The 24,505-nt window shown below is 37.7% G+C and overlaps 1 protein-coding gene across 1 annotated transcript in view; it reads right to left on the reverse strand.

Moving 5' to 3' along the window:
* Positions 1-24,505, reverse strand: part of CDS1 (CDP-diacylglycerol synthase 1) — a 73,361-nt gene that overhangs the window by 25,328 nt on the left and 23,528 nt on the right. Inside the window, exons 2-5 of the mRNA XM_068542106.1 lie at positions 22,945-23,072; positions 17,501-17,597; positions 12,332-12,429; positions 9,726-9,865 (exon numbers count right to left, since the gene is read on the reverse strand). Of these exons, the coding sequence (XP_068398207.1) occupies positions 9,726-9,865; positions 12,332-12,429; positions 17,501-17,597; positions 22,945-23,072 (463 nt within the window). The remainder of the gene's footprint in view (positions 1-9,725; positions 9,866-12,331; positions 12,430-17,500; positions 17,598-22,944; positions 23,073-24,505) is intronic.

The raw sequence follows: 24,505 nt of genomic DNA on the forward strand, positions 1-24,505 counted from the left end.
GTTCCAGGCTCTTGTCTAAGCATTTTATAAGCATTAACTCATTTAACCCTTCCAACCTTCCTATGATGTAGGTACCTATTATCATCTCCAATTTACAGATGAAGAAAAATACACAAAGGACTTTATTAATTTACTGGGGATCACGGGGCTAGAAAAGAGTTAAACCCTTAGATCCTAATGACTCTCAAGAGTCTCGTGGTTCCATAAACTATCATCAGCAAGATTCAGGTTAAGAGTGATTTGAAATTTCTCAGACCCATGTTATAATAATTACAGTAAAACATAATACTCTTAATAATTTCATGATGTACAAACAGTATTTGTGTTTCTGTTTATATCCTACAAATTTATTACCATAAAATTTTACTAAAAATTCTACCTAATGAAATGAAATCTAATAATTATATACTAAATAATGGGAGGCAATATGAAGCACTTTTTGCCTAATATATCAGTAAAGTTCTAAAGATAATTATTTTTTTACGGAAGTAGATACTGGAAATGCATAAGCCAAGTTTTATTTCAGCTAAACAGCTACCCATGCATTCTGTTCTGCAATATCTTTAGAGAGTTCTCTAAGATAGAAAACGAACTGTCACCTAATCTATCCCATATGAAATAAGTACTAGACTTTGTATATCTAAGTTATACTGACCAAGGCAATTCTACCCACTAGAGTAAGCAAGGTTGATACTACTCTGACCAGAGCAAAGAATCAAACAGCAGCTGCTGGCAGCTATTTTTTGATGACCAATTTGTAATGTCAGTGTAAAGGATGATGATAAAGGAAGAGAATGCACACTGGCTCCCAGATCCTACCTCACCTCCTATTTGTCACCTATAGAATCTAACTGACTGAACTGCAAAAGAAATATGGAAACATTCTCTGAGTAGAGGCAAACTGACAGCCATATGCCACTTTCTTGAGAAAAAGAAAGGAAGCAAGGTGGGGCAGGGGGAGATTAAAACATGGAATTCATGGCACTGAAATCAGTAGCATAAAAGACCTCTTTAAAAAATCATTGCTTTTAAATTTCTCTTCAATAGCAGGTAGATTTATTTTTTGGCTTAAGGAATAATGAAATTTCTATGCTGCTTTATGCCATTGGTCCATGGTTAAAGGTGAATGTAGATTGGACTTGGTTCAGAGGCTAATGGGGTAAAAGCAAAGCAGAGGCAAGACACATGCCTCTGGAACCTCCCCTTCTGTCCAAACGGACCTCTCTGGCTCTCCCAGCGCAGCCTCGGGAACCTCTCAACATCATTAACTATGAATTACCTCTTCACAAATACTAGTACAACACGTTTGGTTCGTCTCTTTCTTGAAATTATATAATACCATTCACCCTTAAACATTTCTTCAAATAAAATTACCAGCAGGCTTATTCAATACTTTCCTAATGATGATTTTTATCCAGGACAGTCTTGGCAACTCACTTTTACGTGATCCAATTTCACTGTTAAATCAACCAGTAGCAATGCAGCTGTTTAGGGTGCTCTAATAAAGGATATAATTATCTGACTCCTAGATACATTAAAATAATACAGTTCTCTGAATGTGGAAGAGGAGGATGTAAAGTGTTTTCCTAGCATATCTAAGGTTAAATATTATTTTCAAAGAAAAAGAATCCAAGAAAGAAACATAAGTTTACTTTTTCATTCACAACCATCTAGCTATGTGTATATTTTATGTTTAACCGTGTAAAAATACATACACGCTATATTTCAATAAATCTATGGAAAGGATAACTTTATACATTTAGATCCATAGTTTTACATTTTCCCCAATTAACAAAGAACATTTGTACGGTTATATTTCCAATTAAAACATAGGATTTGTTACAGTATTGTAAACAAAAGTATTCATTGAAAAAGTTTCCTAACATACAGTTCTTGATATATAATTATGTTTAGTTACACTTACTGATCACCATTTATATAAACAGCACTGTGCTGTCCATGCAAAGATGTGTATATCCCGTTGCCCAGTATCAAGGAGTTCCCAGGTGGTTAGGGAGAGCCAGTTACCCAATAGATTACAGACAATTATATTCAAAAAGAACAAAAAAGAATGAGATTTCTAAAGCAGTCAGGAGAAGTGAAGGGAAAAAAAAGACATTGAAAAGTCCAAAAGATGGGATAGAGGAAATTTCCGAAAAAATGGACAATCAAAAAATATTCATGGAGCACTTTAGATGCACCAGACACAAGATACAAAAAAATGGATAAGATAGTCATTCCACTCAAGGAGCTCATAATCTAGTTGAAGAGACAGGAAGATATAAAGAAATAATCAAGTTATTTTTAAAATTTCTTATTGGTGATTAACCAATTCAGTAAACACATGCAGTCCTTAACTCAAAAAACAAACTAAGATGGACCCAGGATTAAATACTGGAGCTTACTGACTCATCCTTTACTCTTTCACATGGCTGTATTTTTCATTACACTCCCCTAACTAATCAAACTCCAAAACATTTCAAACATCATGTTCAACAAATTCAGAAGCACACTGCATTATGTGTGCCCATATTCAGCCACTAGAATACAACTGAGTTGTTCTAAAAAAGTTTGAACATGCACTGTAGAAATTCACACAAACCAACCATTATATTAGCTAAGATAGAGAAAAGCTTTCTCTTAATCTGCATGGTGAGTTTAAGGTATAGAACAAGACTGATATGTGTATAGATTCTAATCATCTTAATTTAAAAACTGTAAGTGGTTTTGAAGATACAGTCCTTTATGAACAGTTGTTTGTGACATCTTTCAAAGATTTCATCAACATCCTTTGAGATATTCAGGATATTTGGAAAAAAATTCTTAATCATGCATTAATTTTAGCTATAATTTAATCTTATATGTCCATTGATTTTTCTTGAATTCAAGGTATTATATTCAAGTCATAACTTACCCTTAAGGGTTTTTAAAAAGAAGTCAAAACAGTTAGCCATGCACAAATACAAGCAAAAACAAAACAAAACAAAAAAAAACAAAGCACTAAACTTAATACGCCTTTAATATGCCTATCACTGGTTGGATAAAGAGATCTTAAGGTGATGATATTAAGGGTCCAACATCTTAAGCTTATTCACCCATCATTACTAGACATGTAATCACATAGTTGCTCTGGTTTCTAAAGAGCCCCAAATCCAAGGCACCAAGATCTTTTTAAAATATATCCAGACTCTAGAGAAAATGTTGTTCCTATAATTTTCTTTTTGCTATCACTCAAATTCATTTTACAACAAAATTATCTAAGTGTCAGAATGACTTCCAGGTCCTAGTCAGTGAGTCATCTGGTATAATATTAAACAAGTCATTTAATGTGGTGGGCCTTGGTGAGTGGGTCAGACCTGGATATACGTACATTTTATTTTAATAAAATTCAACGTCAATGAAAGAGCTTGTGTTGTCTCTGCTTTTTAAATCTGCTAAGACCTATAAAAGTCATTTGACCACTGCAGAACTAAAATTTGGACAGGACCCCTGGAATGCTGTTTAACGAGAAGAATTCCAGAGATTTTTACCAGCATAATTTGAGAGAAAGGTACAAATATCTCAACAGAGCACACTTTCTATTTCCTCACTCCTGTTTTAAAGTCTACCTTCATTTGCTAGACTAAGCTCATGAATGTTGCTAATCACTTCAAGAACCACCAGTAAGGCCTCAAGACCCAGCAACCAAGACACTGATGCTGAAAAAAAACCTCTCTAAAAAGCACTGTGCGTGGATGTACATGTTCTCAGCCTCTTGATCATTCATCTAGTAAATGTGTGTTGGGAACCTAAATGCCAGACCCTGTGCTAGGCACTGGAAATTAAAAACACAAGAGAAACACAAAGTGAGTGCTTATGGTCGTTTAACAGGACCATATTTAGGACACATGTAAAATGATAACAGATATAGAATACTATGAATAATTTATATTGGAAGTTTCATCTCTTATCCCAGTAGCTCCTAGCTTACTACAAAGTTGTGTTTTACAGAAACAGACTCACAGACATAAAAAACAAACTTACAGTTACCAAAGGGGAAAAGGGGTGGGGAAGGGATAAATTAGGATTTGGGGGTTAGCAGATGCAATCTATAAAATATATATAAAATAGATAAACAACAAGGGCCAACTGTATAACACAGGGAACTATATTCAATACCCTGTAATAAACCAAAATGGAAAAGAACATGAAAAAGAATTTATATATGAATCACTTTGATGTATACCAGAAACTAACTCAACATTGTAAATCAATTATACTTTAAAAAAAAAAAAAAAAAAAGTTGTGCTTTAAAAATACATTTGTAAGACTGTAATAATGTCAATATCCTGGTGGGATCTTACACTGTAATTTTTCAAAATATTACCATTGGTGGAAACTAGGCAAAGTGCATAAGGGATTCTCTATTATTTCTTAAAACTACATGGAAATACATAATTATCTCAACAAAAAGTACATTTCAAGCCAATAATTTGGGATACAAAAGCAATTTTTCAAAGACTATCATAAATAGCAGTTGGTTTCTAAGATCAGCCCACAGTATTTTAATTTTCTTAAAAGAATTTTTTGGCCATGCCACGGAGCATGTGGGATCTTAGTTCCCCAACCAGGGATTGAACACCCGCTCCCTGCAGTGGGAGCTCGGAGTCTTAACCACTGGACTGCCAGGGAAGTCCCGTAATTTTTTAAAATTTATAACCCTCTTAGTATTAAATATAAACCTCAGGCCAGGCCTACATTATATTTAGTATGAATTAGAGCAACAGGTTCCTATCTTGTCACTCTATTAACGTTACCCAACTCATCCTTCATTTAATTACAAATCTGGTTATATCATCTCTTAGCTTAAAATCCTCCAGTGGTTCTCCTGGGATAAAGCCCAAACTCTTCCCACAATACACAAAGCTTCTCAAGATGGGGCTCCTGCCTACCTCTGCAACCTTCACTGCCTCTCACTGGTCCCGAACATGCCACCCTCTCTCGTTCTCAAGACTGTACAGCTGTTCCCTCCTCCTGGAATGCCCTTTCCTACTGTCCACCTGGCAAACACCTGCTTGTTCTTTGCTTCTCACGACACCTGTCATCTCTTCCTCAAGATGTTCTATGGCCTTCCCACCCCAGCAAAGCAAGGCCCTCCTTCCCCTTCTTTACGCTCTTAGAGGTCCTTGTTCACATTCCAGCAATGAACTAGGGGACATGTGTCTCAGCAGTTGCAAGACCCTGGAAGGCACGCTACCAGCCTATTTCCCTTTGTATCCTCAACACCATGTACAGTACTGGCACTTGGAAAGCACTCAAATGTTTGTTGAAAGAACAACACTGATGACTTTCAATAAGCTTCCATGATTCTATAAAAGAGCAAGTGGTAAGCTATGTCCATGGTGGAAATCAGTTAGAAAAGAGAAGAAATACTGATTCTGTTTTATAAAAGTAGAGTCAGAAATTTTAGGGAATGAAGAAACAATGACTGAAAAGGGTTGGTTGGGAGGCTATCATGTATACAATGTTATAAAAAGAAACAAGAAAGAAAATAAATTACATCGTCTTTACCCTCTCAATTGAGAAGTTCAAGTATAAGTTAGAGCAAATTCAAAGCAAGGAAACAGTAGTCAGTAGTTGCCTTATTTTCTGACACGCTACCCAACAGATTTTGCAGTATTCACATCAACACAGATGTAACTGCAGATACGGAAAATGTGAGATAAGTTTAGATGTGCCAATATAAAACACAAATAAGCTATATCAAGTGGGAAAAAACAGGTGCAGGATGGTCTGCTCTCATTTGTGTACAAAAATGAGGGAAGGAGGATATAAACATATAAGCTTGAATACTCAAATAATGTCTGAATAGTGGTAGGAAGCCCCTAGAAAGAGTAAGTAAGGCTCTGAACAGGGAGGGAGATATCACGGAATACTCCTTTTCAGCCCGAATTTTTACTGTGGGAACGTATTATGTTTTCATTTTTAAAAACTAGTTTTAAAAAACCATCCTAGGTAAGGACTCTTGAGATGCTTGGCTTTTGGTGCCCTCCCTATTCAGAACTCAGGCGTGGTGCTGAGAGAGCCAAGCCCCATGGAGAGCCCACACTCGGGTGCCCGGGTCACCAGCCAGCACTAACCGTGCCCGTGAGAGTGAGCCACCTTGGACGTCTAGCCCACTTAGGACACGCATGACCAGCACTACCGCCATCTGACTGCAACTGGAGGGGAGGCCCTAAGTTAGAACTGCCCAGTGAAGCGCAGTCAATCCACAGGACCAGGAGAAAAAAATTAGTTGTTGTTTTAAGCCAAGGGAAAAATAAAATACTAATCAAGGATTTCTGTTTTTAAATGGCCGATTGTTCATGTATTACATTTCTTTCTCTTCCGTCCTGGTAGCCCACTAAATCATGTTAAAAGAAATTACGGCAAAAACCTACAGAGCAAAGAGAATTGAAGAAATGTCAAGGAAAAAAGAAGAAAAATGGCTACAAAATTTGGAAGCTGGAAAACCGACTGGATGACTTTCAGCAGATCTGAGAAATCAGGGACAAGTAGAAGTATTTTCTAGAGAAAACTGAACAGGAAAGACTCACTGGAAGGCAAGGTTAAGGCTTGGGCTTCTAAACTAGAGGACTAAGTGCAAGTCTACTACTAGTAAGTGGAACCCTAGCCAAAGCAGTCAACTGTGAGAACAGAACAAAGATATTATTAGAAATGTATGAACATAAAACATTTACCTTCTAAGCACATTTCATAGGAAACTATTAGAGGCTATGCTGCAGCAGAATGAGGGTGTTATCCTAGAAATTGGAAGACACAGGAAAAGCCAAATCATGAGGGGACAGCTGACAGCAGGCCTACAAGCAGCCAGTCCAAACAGGAACGGGAGCCCAGACGTCCCTGGGATAAAGGTCACCAGGAAAAACGGGAACTAATCAACTCTCTGATTTCTGTGAACATCTGAAAAAATGACCAACAGACACGGGACAGACTCAAAAGGAAAATTAAGGATTCCTACACAGAAATTTATGAAGGTGGAAAAGAAAAGGTAAAGAGCAGCTATTAAGGGCAGGAAAAGCAAACAGTTGTGAAAGAATGGAAATGTAATCAAAGATACTATTTGGCTCTATAGGAAGTGATACTTTAGGTACCTATTTAATAATATAAATAATGACAATAAAAAACTGAGTATGGAGAAGAGAGAGAGGTTATTACAGGAAGTCAATAGATAATGCCTACATAAATTAAGAAATAGGCATATTACTTAGAAAAATGAAAACAATCTGCAAGTGTTGGGGTGCAGGGTTATTGTTTACATTAACAATAACATTATCAGATTCTTTTGACATTAGCAGATTTTTAAACTAATGGACATATGTTAATGATTTATATTTTAATTAATCACAATTTTACTATTAAGTAATTGTAAGAATAATTATATACGAAATAAAGTTATTGTTATTACAGACACTTTTTTTGCTAATAAGAAGTCTTGCCAGTAAAAATAGACTAAGAAGGTACAGTATGCTTCTCTCCTGTAATAGTAAAGAATCCATCCCAGAATTTACCTTACATTTAACAAAATGAATCAAATGTGTTTGTTTGGTAAGAGAAACTATGCAAAGTTTCTTTCTACCATGAAAAAAAATGTCACAGATGAGGTTTAATGAACATAAAATCAGAGTCAAGCATATTATTCTCCAAAATTTTAGCTGTTAGCAGTCATAATTAATCTCTCTATAATCATGATTCTTCTAAACAGATAAGAATTTAAAATGAAATAACTACCTTAGAATGAATAACTTCTTTTGCCCTTGAAAGAACAAAAATACTTTTCAATATCTATTTCCAAGAATGAAGATATCTACATTCAATATCTATTTCCAAGAATGTATTTTAGACATATCATTTATAATTTTAAAAAATTAAGTAATGGACTGAGAAAACTGGACTTAACAAAAAACCTGAATGTAAAACAGGCAATTTCCTTGGAAAAATGTAGGTTCCCCTGCCCCAAAAATGATTCTCTGAAAATTACCATTATCATTTCAGATTGTATTTCATTCTCTGGCTTCCTAGAATCAGAAGTAAAATAGAGACCAAGATCTGCCGGGGTGTTTATTAAAATTGAACACCATGAAAAAGATTATAATTACTGAATATAAATGACATACTTTTAAAGGACTGGACATTCTTCCCCACATACTCTGTATATTTTTTTGTTTAATGAGAAATGGAAGTCATCCATAGTGTATTCAGTTTCCAAAATTGTATTAACTGGAGAAGAATTTCTTTATGAGAAACTCCTAACAGCTAAAACAGTAACTATTAAAAGCTAAAGTGAAAACTCACATATAAATTTCATTTCCTCCTTTAAAAATGGAAATAATGATAATGATAAATACTTAAATAGTACCAGGTACTGTTCTAAGTGCTTGACAAAGAAACTGAGGCACAGGTAAATTAATTAAATTTCCCAAAGTTTATTCAGCTAGTAAGTGGTGGAACCAGGATTCATACTGGCAATCTGATTTTTAAACAGTACATATCTAAATCAATTTCTTAGAAATTTCTTTTATGATTGGTAAACTTTAATGGAAAACAAATCTATTAATTCTAATGTTATCCTAAGTATCTGATTTTTTTTTTCCATAGGATTTAATTTATTTATTTTCATTTATGGCCGTGTTGGGTCTTCGTTTCTGTGTGAGGGCTTTCTCTAGTTGTGTCAAGCAGGGGCCACTCTTCATCGCGGTGCGCGGGCCTCTCACTATGTGGCCTCTCTTGTTGCGGAGCACAGGCTCCAGACGCGCAGGCTCAGTAGTTGTAGCGCACGGGCCCAGTTGCTCCGCGGCATGTGGGATCTTCCCAGACCAGGGCTCAAACCCCTGTCCCCTGCATTGGCAGGCAGACTCTCAACCACTGCACCACCAGGGAAGCCCCTAAGTATCTGATTCTTAATCTAAAATCATAAAAACATGTGGTATAGCCTACTATAAACAAATATGTATATTTTATATATATATATATATATAAATAATATATAATAAACCATGTCAGGAAAACTAAGTACCCCGAATGATTCTATATGAAAACTCTATTTCCTAGGAACAAATAAAGCAATACATATGTGAAAGTTTCTTTGTAAATTATACTTGGTAAATAACCCATATATTTAAAAGTGCCTTGGGGCTTCCCTGGTGGCGCAGTGGTTGAGAATCTGCCTGCTAATGCAGGGGACACGGGTTCGAGCCCTGGTCTGGGAAGATCCCACATGCTGCGGAGCAACTGGGCCCGTGAGCCACAACTACTGAGCCTGCGCGTCTGGAGCCTGTGCTCTGCAACAAGAGAGGCCGCGATAGTGAGAGGCCCGCGCACCGTGATGAAGAGTGGTCCCCGCTTGCTGCAACTAGAGGAAGTCCTCGCACAGAAACGAAGACCCAACACAGCCAAAATAAATAAATAAATAATAATTAAAAGTGCCTTTACTATAATTTGTGAAGAAAATTTTCAAATATATGGAGTGACTATTAAGCAAGTACTTTTTTTTAAACCACCATTAGAGAGTGACTACTGCTTAAGACTGTGATGAAAGAAACAGCTTTATATATGAGACATTTTAAAAAGAGAAGCTGGATTAAAATGTAACAAATAAAGGATGTTATAAATGTAAATAACAAATAAAAATAAGCATGTAACATATATTGGCTACATATCAGTAAAGACTTTTTTCCTTAACTTACCTGCCAGATAGAGGGCAAATGATATAAATCTGTGGTAGCGAATGAGGAACTGAAGTTGCTCTTCTCTTTGAACAAATGTAGCAAAATAATCAGCTACAGTCTCTCCATAGAAAAAGTAGTTTACACACAGTAGAAAGTACCTATAATTTTAAAACAATTAGCTTCTTTAGATTTGAAATTTTTTTCCCCTCAAACTCAACAAAACTATTTTCTACAGTTTGATGATGACACAAAGTTCAAAACCAAGTTGAGAAGACCAGTTCATGATATATTCCACCAAAATGCTTTTTTTCCTGTTTTAAACTTAATTTCAAACTTATCAGTCAACAAAAATTTACTGAATAGTTCATGCCTTTATTTAGTTCAATATCTAAACGTCAGAGACAGATAATTAGGAAACAATGTAGAAAACAATGTAGAAAATACTAGACATACTCACTCTCTCTCACACACTCTCAGACACACACACACACACACACACACACCCCATTAAGTTTATACTGAAAATTCACTCCCAGCTACTCACAGCTCTAATGCTTTGTAAAGATCCTAAGCCAAATTCCCACCTGCCCTAGGGAAGATCAACAGGAAAAGAAGGTAGAGGTAATTTGACCTCTAACCTCCACCCTCCTGCCCTGCACACACTGGGGTCTTGCCCCCTCTTCTCAATGCTCCAGATGCACTCTAGTTGAGCAGTGACTCAAAAAGGGTAGCTGTGGGGAACGGAGCTAGCAGCGGGTAAAAATCTCTGGGAAAAACTTTAAAAACTTAATAAATGGCCTGTCCCTTCTCCCAGTTCTGGTATATCTTTGTCCCCGGGGAGAAGTTGAACCCATGAGATTTTGCTGATGGGAGCATGTGTGAGCCAGAAAAAAAGGCTGAGAAACACTGCCTTAGGGTTCCTCCCGGACTTCTCCTTAGAAGGGCAGAGTCTTAGGCAGCCAGGAAAGCAGCAGAAGATGAAAGGGGTGGTGGTTTCCCTCTGGTTCTCATGAATGGAATTACACCCCACTGTTCCCAAAGGGAAGTATTTTAATTTTTATCAGCTGTAGTTTTCTCTCTCCTACAATGGAAACTGACTGTGTCGCCTCTGTAAGGCTGTCAAAGCCTACTCCAGCCACCAATCCAACTTTTTGGCCACTACTCCCTAATAAATACACACCTTCTGCTCAGGAGGGCCAGGAAGATCTCACCATCTGTGGCACATGCCTCCTGGGTCCCACATCTGAAACCTGATGGGTGCTGCTTCCCCAACCCAGAACACTCTTCTCCAGCCAAAGCCTGTCTTTATTTCAAGTAACAGTTTCTCTCACACGTTCTCCATGAAGCCTCTACAATCACTGGAGCCCATCTTGACCTACCTTTTTTTTCTCCTGCGCTTAAAATCAATCCTGCACAGTTTAGCTTTTAATTACTCTCCGACTACTTAATCTACCTAACACTCCCTGTACACATTGCCGCTCATGAGGAAACTTTCCAGAAGGAAAAATTAAGTGTTAACAAAACCAAGAAACTGTTTTCGACTACCGTAAACCCAAAAAGTGATTTGTTTGTTATAATAAGACACTGGCCCCTCTGGCTGATACTAATCAAACAACTATATTCAAAGACATGGCCTGTTAGGTTAATTATGAACTATCGTATTATCATGTTTCATGGTCAAGGTCCTGATAACTAAGAAACCTAGAAAGTTTTAAAAATGTATAAAGCTTTAAATATTAAAATTATTTGGTGATTTTTATTTACTAATTTTGCATGCATTTGTACATATACAATATTTCAGAGGCTGGTAACTGCCCTGAAATATTTAGCAGAGTGCCTTACGCACTGACCCCAGAGTCTTCCTCTTCCCTCTGACTACCCTCCTTGTTGCATGTTACAGGGCCCAGGGCCTGGAGGAGACCAAACCAGAAGCAGCAAAGGTAAGGCCATCCCTCCTCTCACTGCCCTGTCCCCCCCCGCCCCCCTGCTGGCATCCTGGGGCCTATGGGGGCTTTGGAGAAGGTGGGCCAGCCTGCAGGGGTGGGGATGGGAGGGGAGGAGGGAGACAGACATTCAGCTTGGGCTTTCCCGTCCTGAATAAACCACTGATCACTCAAAAAAAAAAAAAAAAAAAAAAGACCAAAAAAGACAAAACAAAACAAAAAAACCCATAACTATTTTCATATCTCATCTTCAAGTCCTTGTAGAAATATCAAATTTTGTGTGTGGTCTCATATCAACTGAGGGGAAATAAGGCAAAAGGTTACACATATTCATAACATTTTACAAAATGAAACTTTCTGTTAAAATTGTAATTATAAAGGATATAAAAATGTGTCGAATATAATGCTGAGGTTTTTAAAAAGAGCACAAGAATAGTGTTTATATTCAGTTTAAATCAGGTATCTCTACAAAGAGTGAAAGATATGAAAATAGTTGTGTTGAAATGGGAGAGTTACAGGTAATTTCCTTCTTTCAAAATTCAATTTCATTCTTTTAATTTATATTTCTTTAAAATCAATCTATAAGGTCAACCGTATAGATACTGATTGATCAGGATGCTTCCTTACAAACTTTGGAAAAGAATCAGATTTTCATATCGGAAACAGTTTTAAGTCACTTACCAGCTTAGTGTTCTAAACCAAGGTAGGTCATAAGAACGATAGACTCTGTACCCTATAGTGATAATTTCATGGAAGCATTTCACTTGGATGCCTAGAACCTGAAACCAAGAGAAAACATTAACATACATTTCTCAATATTTACATTTATGCTTAGTTATTTAATAAGTAGCTTGTTGTCACATGTATTTTAAAAATCTTCAGCCTACCCACTTTTAGTTAGTCTAAATATCAGCGGCAAAAATTCAATATTCAACTTCTCTATAATCAAGTGATATCCCAAAGAGGCAAGCAAAACAATGTTTTATTCAAAAAGTTTGAGAGATCCTTCCCGGGGTAGGAGGTGGCATTGTAGTTTAGAGTTTGAAGGGTATAGTCTGATTGGGATCACAGCTGACTAGGCTTTATCTCTCATTACTGCTTCATTTCTTGTGGTTGTCCATCTCAAGATGGACGGTCTTTCTGTCCATTTTGTTTCTTGAGTTATCCTAGGAAAATGATCAAAAGTGAAAGTTTGCTTGTATATATTTTTAACCATACAACCTGGTATTCTTGCCACGGATAAAGATACTATCAGGACAAATGGCTAAAATATCTTTACCCAGTCACCCAGGGGTTTGGGCATGAGCTTTTCATTCTTCCCTCCAGGCCAACTCTCCCACAGCCAGCTACACACATCTCTGATCAACCCAAGCAGTGCTTCCTTGACAACTTATAAGCAGCTTTCTACATCTGCAGCCCCACTGGCCAGTCAAGTGAGTCCATGCGGTTCTGTCTGCATAGTGCCCAATACACATGCCTAGTAAATGGGTTTATATTCAAGAATCCCTTTTTGATGGTCTATGTAGCTGTCCTTCAAACTGCTAAATCCACCAATCTGGGTAAAGGTAATTTCTGAGACTGTAGCATCATATCCAGTGTTTGGCTTAAGACAATTCCAAGACTCAAAGAGCAAATGGCAAGCTGAACACTCATCACCATAAACTAAGAGATTCAAACCTTTGTGAATATAGCAGACTAACTTTTTCAACCTCTAGAGAATATACCCAAGGGCTTGTTTTTGTACAACCCTGGAGTTAAGAATGGATTTTATATTTTTAAAGAGTTAAAAATAAAAAACAAAGATTATATGACAGACACATACATATGTGGCTCCTTAAAGCCTAAAATACAACAATCTGGTCCTTTACAGAAAGAGCTAACCAAGAGCTGCCAAAGAATATACTTTGGGATTTCTCTTTGAGATCGCCACAAATCAGCTTTCCCAAACCTACTGCCCAGGATATTCTTAAGCTCTTTTTCCCCACTATACCTAGTACATGTCCAATGACATACTTAAAAAAAGTAGTTGTGTCCCCCCAGCCATACAGTAAGAAAATATTATGCCAAACTATTACAAATAGTTCTTTTAAGAAAAACTCATAAATGTGTTATAATGTAAACACAAGAGGAAATTTAAATACTGTCCTTCAGGGGCTTCCCTGGTGGCGCAGTGGTTGAGAATCCGCCTGCTAATGCAGGGGACACGGGTTCGAGCCCTGGTCTGGGAAGATCCCACATGCCGCAGAGCAACTGGGCCCGTGAGCCACAACTACTGAGCCTGCACGTCTGGAGCCTGTGCTCCGCAACAAGAGAGCCCACGATAGTGAGAGGCCCGCGCACCGCGATGAAGAGTGGCCCCCGCTTGCCGCAACTAGAGAAAGCCCTCGCACAGAAACGAAGACCCAACACAGCCAAAAATAAATAGATAAATTAATTTAAAAAAGAAAAAAAAATACTGTCCTTTAAATAGCCTTTGTGTATAACATCAAGTCATTTTTTTAACAATAATAGTCCGAGAATGGGGACAATGCTAGGTGTTAAGATAAAATGGCAAAGTCAAGCTATTTATAGAAACAAGGGCTTTTAGAATATCAAATGAACTGATGCTACTTCTATGAATACATTTGTTCAAGAGCAACCATTAGCACTATATATGGTGTTTCACTGAAAGAAGAAAAAAAGAATCTTTAATATCACACACATATATGTATATGGTTGTCACTTATAGCTTACCAGTAGAATATGGAACTGCTCGGAAAATAAAAAACAGGGAATTCAAAATAATAGACTAAGAACTGGGTGATCACACAGAAACTGATACGCCATGCCATCAATACTGGCAGCAATTCATTGGTAGGACTCTGTTGGCCCGATTAATGTGTTATGAGCATTAAAAACAACAATCGATATGTAAATACCTACTCTGCTAGTTAGTGAAGATTCAGAGAAATAATACAGGGTTTTTGTTCTCAAAGAGGCATAGTCTTTCAGGGAGAACACACACAACTACAATACCATGTGGAAACAGCCACATGGATATAGCACAGGCAGACAAAAAACCTGCAGTAAGGGTGGGGATGGGCCAGTTGGGGTGAAGGAGAAGGATGTACAGAGTCATGTACATAGGAGAGGAGGAGGATGTTAAGGGAACTACAAGTAGTCCAGAGCTGCTGGAACACAAAGCTGGGGTGAGAAGTAGAGAGAGATGAGTCTGGTCACAGTGCCACAGGAAACAGCATGAAAGGCTGCACAAAGGAGTTGGTGCCGATCATGAGAGGACATGATCAGACGTGAATGTCTGGGAATAACACAGGTAGAAAGAACTAACTGGGGAAGCAGCAAGAGAAGAGACAGTAAGGCAGGCAAGACACCACCCTCCAGATGAGTACGGATAAGTGGCAGAAGAGGGTGAAGTATAAGGAATGAGAGACATCAAGAAGGTAGAACTGACTGGGTTTGGTGCTTGAGGAAACTGGGGGGCTAAGGGAGAGAGGGGAACACAGGGCAACACCAGGGAAGGCTTGGAGAAGTAGATAGAGTTATGCAGAATGGCTGGTGAGAGAACAGAAGTTCAGATTTAGATATGTTGAGCTGGAACTATGTGTTATGCAGATAAAAGTGCCTATTTTCACTCTGGGAATCTATTTGAAGAAAATAATCCTGCATATGAAAAAGCTTTATATTCTAATATGTTTAGGATAATGTTATTCACAATAAAGAAAAACCAGAATATAACCTGAGCGTCTAAAAATAACACACTGCTTTAAATAACTTATGATGTACTACATTTCACTGAGTAGATGAAGGTATTAAAGCTGATGGCTATAAAGACCGTGGAGCAACACAAAACATTCAATATTTAGTTTAAAAAGGATACAAAATTTTAGTCACACTATAATTACAATCACGGTTTTTAAAAGAAAAAAAGATGAAAGGAAATACATCAAATGGCAGTATTAATTGAGTTTTGGTGGTTGATGATAGGGTTGGGGTGATTTTTTTTTTTAATTATCTATTTTCCAAAGTAATTTCAATATACTTTTATAACTCTCACAATGGGAAAAAAACTAATGCACTATTTAAAAATAAGTTAAATAATGTGAATTAAAACAGTTATTATAGGAGTTCCAGGAAGGGGTGGGGGAACCTCTTATATCTTTTATATGTTCACATCTACCTTTAAATCAAGATATGCTTTAGCAACTCCATCACTTAGAAAGTGTGATTCCAAGCTGTGACTGCAACAATTAAAGCACTATAAATAGAAGGTTGAAGGAAAAAAACTCCTTTTATTTTAAGGAATATGAGTATGAGTTCCATCTTAAAATAGTAGCTATCATTTGCTAGAAGTAAGTTTTTAATAAAACTCTCTTGAATTCGTCATTTTTGAGTGCTGATATTATAAGGCAAATGCAAGCTAGGTACAATGTGTACTTCTCAAAATATAAATATAAATGACCTAGTCAGGGTTGTGAATGTAAATAATACTTTAAAACACATAAAGGTAGTATCAATTGAGTACCAAGTGTGTGTATATCCATCCCTGTTCCCTTAACATAAACATCATAAATACAATTGAGATGGATGAAGACAAATAATAAAAAGGAGGGACACTGTACATACCCCCGAGAGCAGGCCCTCGCTGTTCACTGCTAAACCATGTTCAGCACCCAGGAAATGCGTGATGTTCGTCATGAATGAATTTCTCCTTCTTACTTCTATCACTTTGGGCTTCAAGTGTTTCATACTTCTTTAGATATAAAGGCTTTTATACACAGGGAATCCTTTGCTGTGAAAATCCTTCCTCCAAGGTCTCCCCTTCACCCCACTGAATCCTACTCAACTTTCAAGATCGCAGCGCAGACGCTGGGCACTGGATAAAGTCTGGAAAGTCTCCTGGCTCCCCCCTTTGCTCTCATAGCATCCAATTCTTTTTTTCAAATGCTTATTGCAGTTTATGATTACATATCTGATCAATTCTTTAATATGTAGACAGTAGGCTCCATGAGGGCAGACACAGGTGCATTTTTCTCAGCACGACTGCATCATTCCCCAGAACTGCCTAGCATGTAGCAGGCATCCTGAAGCATGTGTTAAATGAATGAATTAAAAGCTGAAAAAATGTGTCTGACTTCATAACTTGTTGGGCTTCCCATACACAACAAAATCCCAAACTCCCAGAATGGCTTTTGCTTGCCTCTCTAGTCTCATCCCTAGACACTCTCCACATGTATAACTCACAAATCCCCCAACGGACCACAGTCTCTCCTTATTACACCCCTGCCCCTGATATCCCCAACTTGGAATGCCCTCCCCTGTCCAGTGCTTCTTTCTGACTCAGCTTTCGCATCACCTCCTCTGGAAGTCTTCCCTCATCTCTCTCTCAGACTGGATGAGGTAATTTTTTTACTGTGCTCTTCCAACAAGATCTATCATGGGGTTTATTCCACTCATTTACTACACCATTTATTCATATGGTTACTTACATGTCTCTGCCATTAGAATGAGTCCCTGGAAGTCAGGGATCTAGCTAATAGTCATATACGTTGAAGTCGTGTGTGTGTGTGTGTGTGTGTGTGTGTGTGTGTTTCTGTTCTACCTAATGCTTGGTGCAATGTCTGACACAAAGTTGTGTATCTACTGAATATCACGTATACTTGATACACACTGAATGGCCAATTTGCAAATGGAAAAGATTAATCCAGGTCATTTTGTGAACCAGAAGATGCTTAAAAGAACTAAATTTGCTGCTGTCAAGTCTTGAACCACCTTCTTTTTCATGACATGCTCAAATTTACTTCAATATCAATGCTGAAAAACAAAGCAAGAGACACTTGGGCAAACACTTACAAGAAGCATCAGCATAAAGGATCCCATATAGATGATCAGGAAAAACAATGAAATCATAGTTAGAGTAAGAATTCCACGAATCCACCAGTTTTTCCACCTAAAAAGGAAATATTTGTAGAGTTAGCATTCACGTGTTCTTAAATTTTTGTGTGTTGTTTCAGTAATGAGTTGCCAGACTTACAGGTTTCCCTTAACTATGTTTTAGGAATCCCCTATACTTTACCTTATACAATAACAACAGCACAAACCAACCAAACAAACCAATAGCATTCGCTCACTCACGGAGAGCTAAAGCAAATGTAAAAATTATGTTAGCCGAAGAAAAAAACTAGTTTTTGTTGCATGTGAACGAGGATGAATCGTGAGGCTGGGAGGCGAGGTGGCCAACGCAGACGTGTGCACATTCCACCCAGGGTCACTCAGGTGGGAAGGAGGAGCCAGGTGCACAGCCCTCCCAAAGGGCGTCTGTCCTTCCGTGTGGTGGATAAAAAAAGTACTGATTTTAAGGTGGTGTAGAACAGAGAGCATGGCCTTGCAATGAGAAAAAGTAAAGAAAGGACAATGCGGAACTGAAACTGGAGAGCACCTCGATTTCAGGGAAACGAGGAAGGTGTGGGGAGGTCCGTCATTGAGGGCAAGGCCAGACGGAAGGTCAGTTCTTTCTGTTGCTCAGTGTGTGCTGCCTGCTTTCCTGCGGGACAGAGCCTTTCGTAGAAAAGTATTCTCTTCTCCTTGGGCCTCTGCTGGTGCTGAGAGCAGAGCTTCCCTGAGGCACACCTGGCTGGTCCCTGGTAGACTGAGACTTGACCTCCTCAACCCTCTGCCGTCAGTGAGGGCCTGGGGAGCCCATCTGCCTGCCCCCCACCACTGCAGGAGCCTCACACTTCACCCCCTGTGTACCTTACAAATATTTGCACTCTTTATGTGGTTACGTCATAAAAAATGTCAGCAGCCACTGTATGAAACACCTCCAATTGTTCTAACAACACCTATAGACGGATGATGCTTTCTGAATCTAAAACTGCTGCCCTCTGAGTTTATTCATTCTACACTCATTTTACGTTATACTCACAGTAAAATTTTTAAATAATTTTCTGATTTCTATTAATTCAAATGCTAACATTTAAATTATATCACAAGAGATTCTGACCCAACGTATAGTAACATATATGCACTGTATTCTAAGCACAAGCCCTCGTTCTCCTCTCTGTAATAGAAATATTAGCTGATTTCATCCATTTATCGAATACTGATTACACTCCCTGCTTTCAATCACTCTCCTATATAGTCTAGATACCCCTAGCTACTCTTCCTCAAATATCCCTTTGATCATGTCCTTTCTGCACACAAGACCTAAAATGCCAACATTAAGTCCAAACTCTTTTATATAGTTTCCAAGGTTTTTCACAAGGTGGTCAAATTGTACTTACCCAACTTTATTTCCCTCTACTGTTTAGTTAAGTATGTAGACGCATACATTTTTCATGAGACTGTAAGCTTTGAGGCTGAACTGAAATGAATGCAGAATCAAAAATGCTACAGCTGAAAGGTTCTATTTGACTTAATAGAACGAACTCTTTGAGGATGAATGAATGGATTAGGAAACTGGGCTAGGTCACAGAGCTAGTCAGAGGTAAATAAAGGACCATAAGCCAGTCTCCTGATAATAATCCTGTCTTCCTTGCACGAACCTCAGAAATGTACTTAGCCCTCCTTCATAACTGATTCTCAGACTCAGAATTACTGAGAACCTCTTCTAGAGAAGAGGACACTACCCAAGTGTCAGAAATCAGTCCTTGGTGGGAGCTGAAAGGTCCAAGTGTACCTCTAATGTTAAAGGGCTGGCTCTGAACGGCAGAGAATGGTAGCTTCTGAGAACCAGAGATTTAAACAAAGACCTACTCTCTTTTATTATACAGATGTTACTCCAGCCAGAAAAATTCCCCTCCCCAACAAGATCAAAGACTTAATTGCCTTATTTTAAGTTAAGTGACTCACCAAATCTCCCAAGAATACCTAACACAAAGTTAAGCACATAAAAGCACATACTTAATATATATATCCATTGATACAGTAACCAAAAGTTATCTCTCAGGGGAGAAGCACTGAATTCGAAACAGAGCATTGATATGCAAACAAATATGTACCACTGTTACTAAAATCCAGAGGAAAGTCTGGTTCCGAATTCAAAATTCTTGATTTCCTTTACCATGCCACCATGATCACATTAGAGAAAGCCTTAACTTTGAGTCCAAGTCATCACCTCACAGATTGTTTTAGATAAAGGAACTCAGAATCAGTAGAGAATTCCATTCAAGTCTCATGTTTCCAGGACCTATATGAGCTAGAAATGAAATTTCTAAAAAGTATATAATTAAGCAGTGTCCTTTAAAGTGATTATCTAAAGTGGTTACACATTTATTGCTCAAATCAGTTATGTGATGCACAATGTCTTACTGTTACTACAACTCTTAAGGGGTTTTTATTTCAAAAGTAATAAAAATTTATTTTCCTTTTTTTTTTTTTTTTTTGGCCACGCCACGCAGCATGTGGGATATCCTAGTTCCTCGACCAGAGATCGAACCCATGCCCCTTGCAGTGGAAACGCGGAGTTTTAACCACTGGACCGCTGGGGAAGTCCCAAAAGTAATAAAATTTTTTAAAAAATTTTCCTAATGGTACAAGCATAATGAGAAAGACCTAGGTTGACAAGGCAGCTCACCTGAGCCAAGAATTAGGGCACAGAGGCACTCTTCAAGAACAAACAAGAACCTGGTGGGCCATCTAGCAAAGAGCAAGAGTTTTGAGAAAGCCCATCTACCAGCCTTAAGAGGAAGTTGACAGGATGTGTGCAGGTTCCCAGGGAGAAGGAAGATGGCATTATAGAGTACAAGAGCACCAGCAAGACTGTGCCTGGGTATTTCCACGGTTTCTCAGCCTTCACTAGTAACGTTTGAGCCAGCTCATTCTTTGTTGTGAAGAGTTGTTCTGTGTACTGTAGGATCTTCCCTGGCCTCTACCTACTAAGTGCCAGCAGCACCATCTCTTATTGTGACAACCTAAAATGTCTCCAGACACTGCCAAATGTTCACTGGTTGGCGGAAGGTACAAAATCCAAGGCATTGCCCCGGGAGAGAACTACTAAGTTAGACTCATTGCTGAAGAAGCTCTTCACTAAAGGATAGAGCCAGACCTCACTGGCTAATGAATATTCATTTCCACAGACCCATACACGGGTCAAGAAACAGACTGCTGACAACTTGCCAAGTGACTGGAAGACCTTTCACGCTCTTTCCAATTTCAATGGCTTATGCTCGTTTTGGCATTATATATTAGAGCCTTAAAAATGAACATAAATCTTGACCAAGGAATTTCACTTTTAAAATTTTATACTAAGAAAATAATTATAGATGCTAAATAAAAGTTAGCTATAAAGAAATATATTTAAAGCAGAGTTGGTTTTAATTGTGAAAATTTAGAAATTGGCTAAATGTCCAGCAATTGCTGATTCAGTTAAGTAAGTTGAACTATAGCTGTACAAAGGAATATATCATACAGCCATTAAAATATTTACATATATTTAAGGATGTTGTTCCTAATACCAAGGCAGAAAACAGTACAATGCTATTTTTACATTACACACACAGGCACACACATGCACACAATGCAAAAAAATAAAAAGTTTCAAAGATAAACATCACAGTATTTTAAATATTAACGTCTTGGTAGGAGGATTATAGGGTTTTCTTCGGCAAACCCTGTACATTCCTTATGCAATTAGTATTTTTAATCCTATGCATCTACAATTTCTAAATCTTTGCCAGGCAGAGTATTTGGAGTATTAAGTAAAAAGAGGCTAAAATGTGTAAAATGTAGATTTTAAAACATTTATTTAATCTTTACAGAGAAGCTTCTCGAAAAGATTGAAACTAGTCATATATCATCTGCTGTTAAAACCAATTCTTTCATAAATAGAGCACAATGCCTAGGTTCAGAATGTGGCTCTATCACTTGCTAGCTACACGACCCTTGATATAAAACATTTCTGTGCTTCAGTTTCTCCATTTATACAACAGGTATATAGCCATACCTGTGTTACAGGGTTGTTGTGAGAATAAATTAGTCAACACATATAAAGTGCTTGGAGCAGCACGTAGCAAATATACATGCTCAATAAATACCAGCTACTACTACTTGCCATTGTTGCTTTATGCCAGGAAAAAAAAATTATTAAGGAAAATCTTGTTATGAATGACACACAGGAATCCAGCATTATTCTTACATAACATCAATATGAAAAAAAATCCAGATCTGAGAAAGACCAGGTGAGATTTTTTAAAAAAGGTACATCTGTGAACTAGGTCATGAAAACAACTGGGAACAAGAACTACTAAAATGATAACCATGCTTTTAATAATGGACAGCAAAAATTTATTCTATTGGCTAAAAAATATGAAAACTTTGTTTTGAACCAATTTATTCTACTATGGTCATCCTCCAGGAAATTAAAAATCAGAAAAGCTCATATTAGATTTACTAGATATGACTAAATCAGTATTTTCCAAACTCCAATTTATGACCCATGGGTAGTAAAATCAATTTAGTAATCCAGAGTATTTTTGTTCAATAACATAGAACAGCTATCAAAAATAAAAGAAATCAGAGAGCATCACACATAGCAATGGCAAGAATTGCTTTATAACATTTTTACAGCAGTTAAAATATACATTTGTGTGTCTCTTGGGGCATGGTGTAAAATGGACCTCTTACTGTGTGTCACAGTATTAAAAAGTTGAAAAAAGAGTGTTCGGTACCAATATTTAAGGTTTCATATGTTAATCTGGATAAAATATTATATTTATTTTGCTTTTATAAATTTTATAATTCATATTACAAAGAATACAATGGAGGGCAATATAAAATTAGCTGAAATTGGGTGGTTATTAAACATTTAAAAGTATAGCACACATATAAAAATAGTAAAGGGTTGTAGAGTTTTGGACAATGATTTTAAACTCTGTTAAAAGGAAAAAAATTACCTATTTCCATCTGGCATTTGAAAAACAGGGAACAGAGAATATAGAATTTTCTTTTTTAGATGTTCCAATACCAGAAAAGGCAACCTGATGTGGTAAATGGGTCACTGGCTTCAGAAACCTGGCAGACAAGGGCAGAAATGCCAAGTCCACAACTTACTAGCTCTGTAACCTTCACCAGTTAACCTCTCAGACTTGGTTTTCTCACACTTAACAAGATTTTAAGGATTTACGAAAGGATGTACATCAAGCCTCTAATACTGTGCTCATATATGGTGAAAAAGTGTAAAGCCTCCTCTCATAGCTCTAAAACTCACCAAAAGTGAAATTTATTACATTGGACATGGTCTAGGATAACCTCACAGCTTATCTTGTGTACCCATTAGATTCATCTTCAACCAACCATACCTTGAAGACAAACCAGATAGAGCTTTCTTGAGGATCTCAGGGGTTCTATCTGAGGATGGTGGAATTTCTGGAATATCAGAATCTGTTCTGGAATCCAAATCTCCATATCTGTCATCAATATCTGTTTCCTAAAATTAAAGAAAAAAGGAAATCACTTTGCAAAATAAAAGGAAGGAAAAGCACATGCTTGCCAATGCATTTATTTATTGCTCAGTGTGCCAACTCTCATTTATATAACTTAAAACAAAAAAATAACTATTAACTTATCTTGAATATCCAAGCACTGTTGTACATCCTAGTTAGGAAAGTTTGATTATCTTTGCTAAAGTCTATCAATATAAAGGATTAATTTAAACAAAAGACACAAAAAGAAACTCCTATATTATCTAAATCAGAAATTTTCCACAGAATCAAACATTTATTGTTTTTCTACTTAACAGAGAATATGGTGTTAATGCCACATAGATTCTGATCAACTGTACATAGTCTCTTTTTTTATTTGATTACAACCAAAGCATCAACAACAAGAGGAATGTCTTACACTGGCATAGCATTTTAGATAGATAGATAGATAGATAGATAGATAGATAGATAGATAGATAGATAGATAGATAGACAGACAGACAGACAGAGAAGCCGAATCCAGCCTCTGTACCCCGACACTGAGTTAAATCTCAGAGAGTTTTGGGTGAAGTAGAAAAGAATAGTTTTATTGCTTTGCCAGGCAAAGGGGGCCACAGTGGGCTAATGCCCTCAAAGTCCATGTGTCCCAACTTGGAGAGGGTAGTAAGAAGTTTTATAGTAATGGGGTGTGATCAGCTTGTGGACATTCTTCTGATTGGTTGGTTGGTGGTGAGGTAAGTGGAAGTCAGCATCATCAACCTTCAGGTTCCAACTGGTCTGGGGTCTACGTGCTTGTGGGAAGCATACCATCAATAATTGTTAACTCTTCCCACCTGGAGGGGGTTTCAGTATCTGCAAAACAGCTCAAAGATATTGTTGTGTGTATCCGTTGATGGGGAACCAGGACCTTGCCCCAAGGCTGCACTATTGTTTCTCTTGACTGTTTCTCCCTTGTCTCACATCCCCTCCGTTCCCTAATTAACAACTGCTTGAATCTGCCCACTGGAACTCAGAGAAGGTCATGGAGGCTGAATGAAGGCTACTTTCTGCAATCAGAGAAATGGGGGGACACAGAAAGCCTTTGTGCCCAAGAGCCCCACAGGGCCTTTGCTCGGTACCAATCCCCCCTTTCCTTTGATACTCCTCAACCTTGAGAACAGATGTTGGACAAGGAAGGGAATCATTGTTTTGGATAGAGACATTAATCATAAACCCAGCAGAGGAACTCGGTTTCAGGGGACTTGGTTTTAATCCCCCTTTTTTAACTTTTCCCGAATCTTTTAGGGAATAGAGTGACAACCGCTCTGGCTACTTCCAGCTGAAATGGGGCATAGTCCTGCCTTAATTTGGGACACTGAGTTGGAAATATTACTGAGTTCCAAGTCCTGGGTCTGAGTTTAGTATGATTAAGGTCTCAATCCCCTGGGAATTTAAGCCT

Source organism: Eschrichtius robustus, chromosome 4 (genome assembly GCF_028021215.1).
Source record: "Eschrichtius robustus isolate mEscRob2 chromosome 4, mEscRob2.pri, whole genome shotgun sequence".
Classification (NCBI taxonomy): Eukaryota; Metazoa; Chordata; class Mammalia; order Artiodactyla; family Eschrichtiidae; genus Eschrichtius; species Eschrichtius robustus.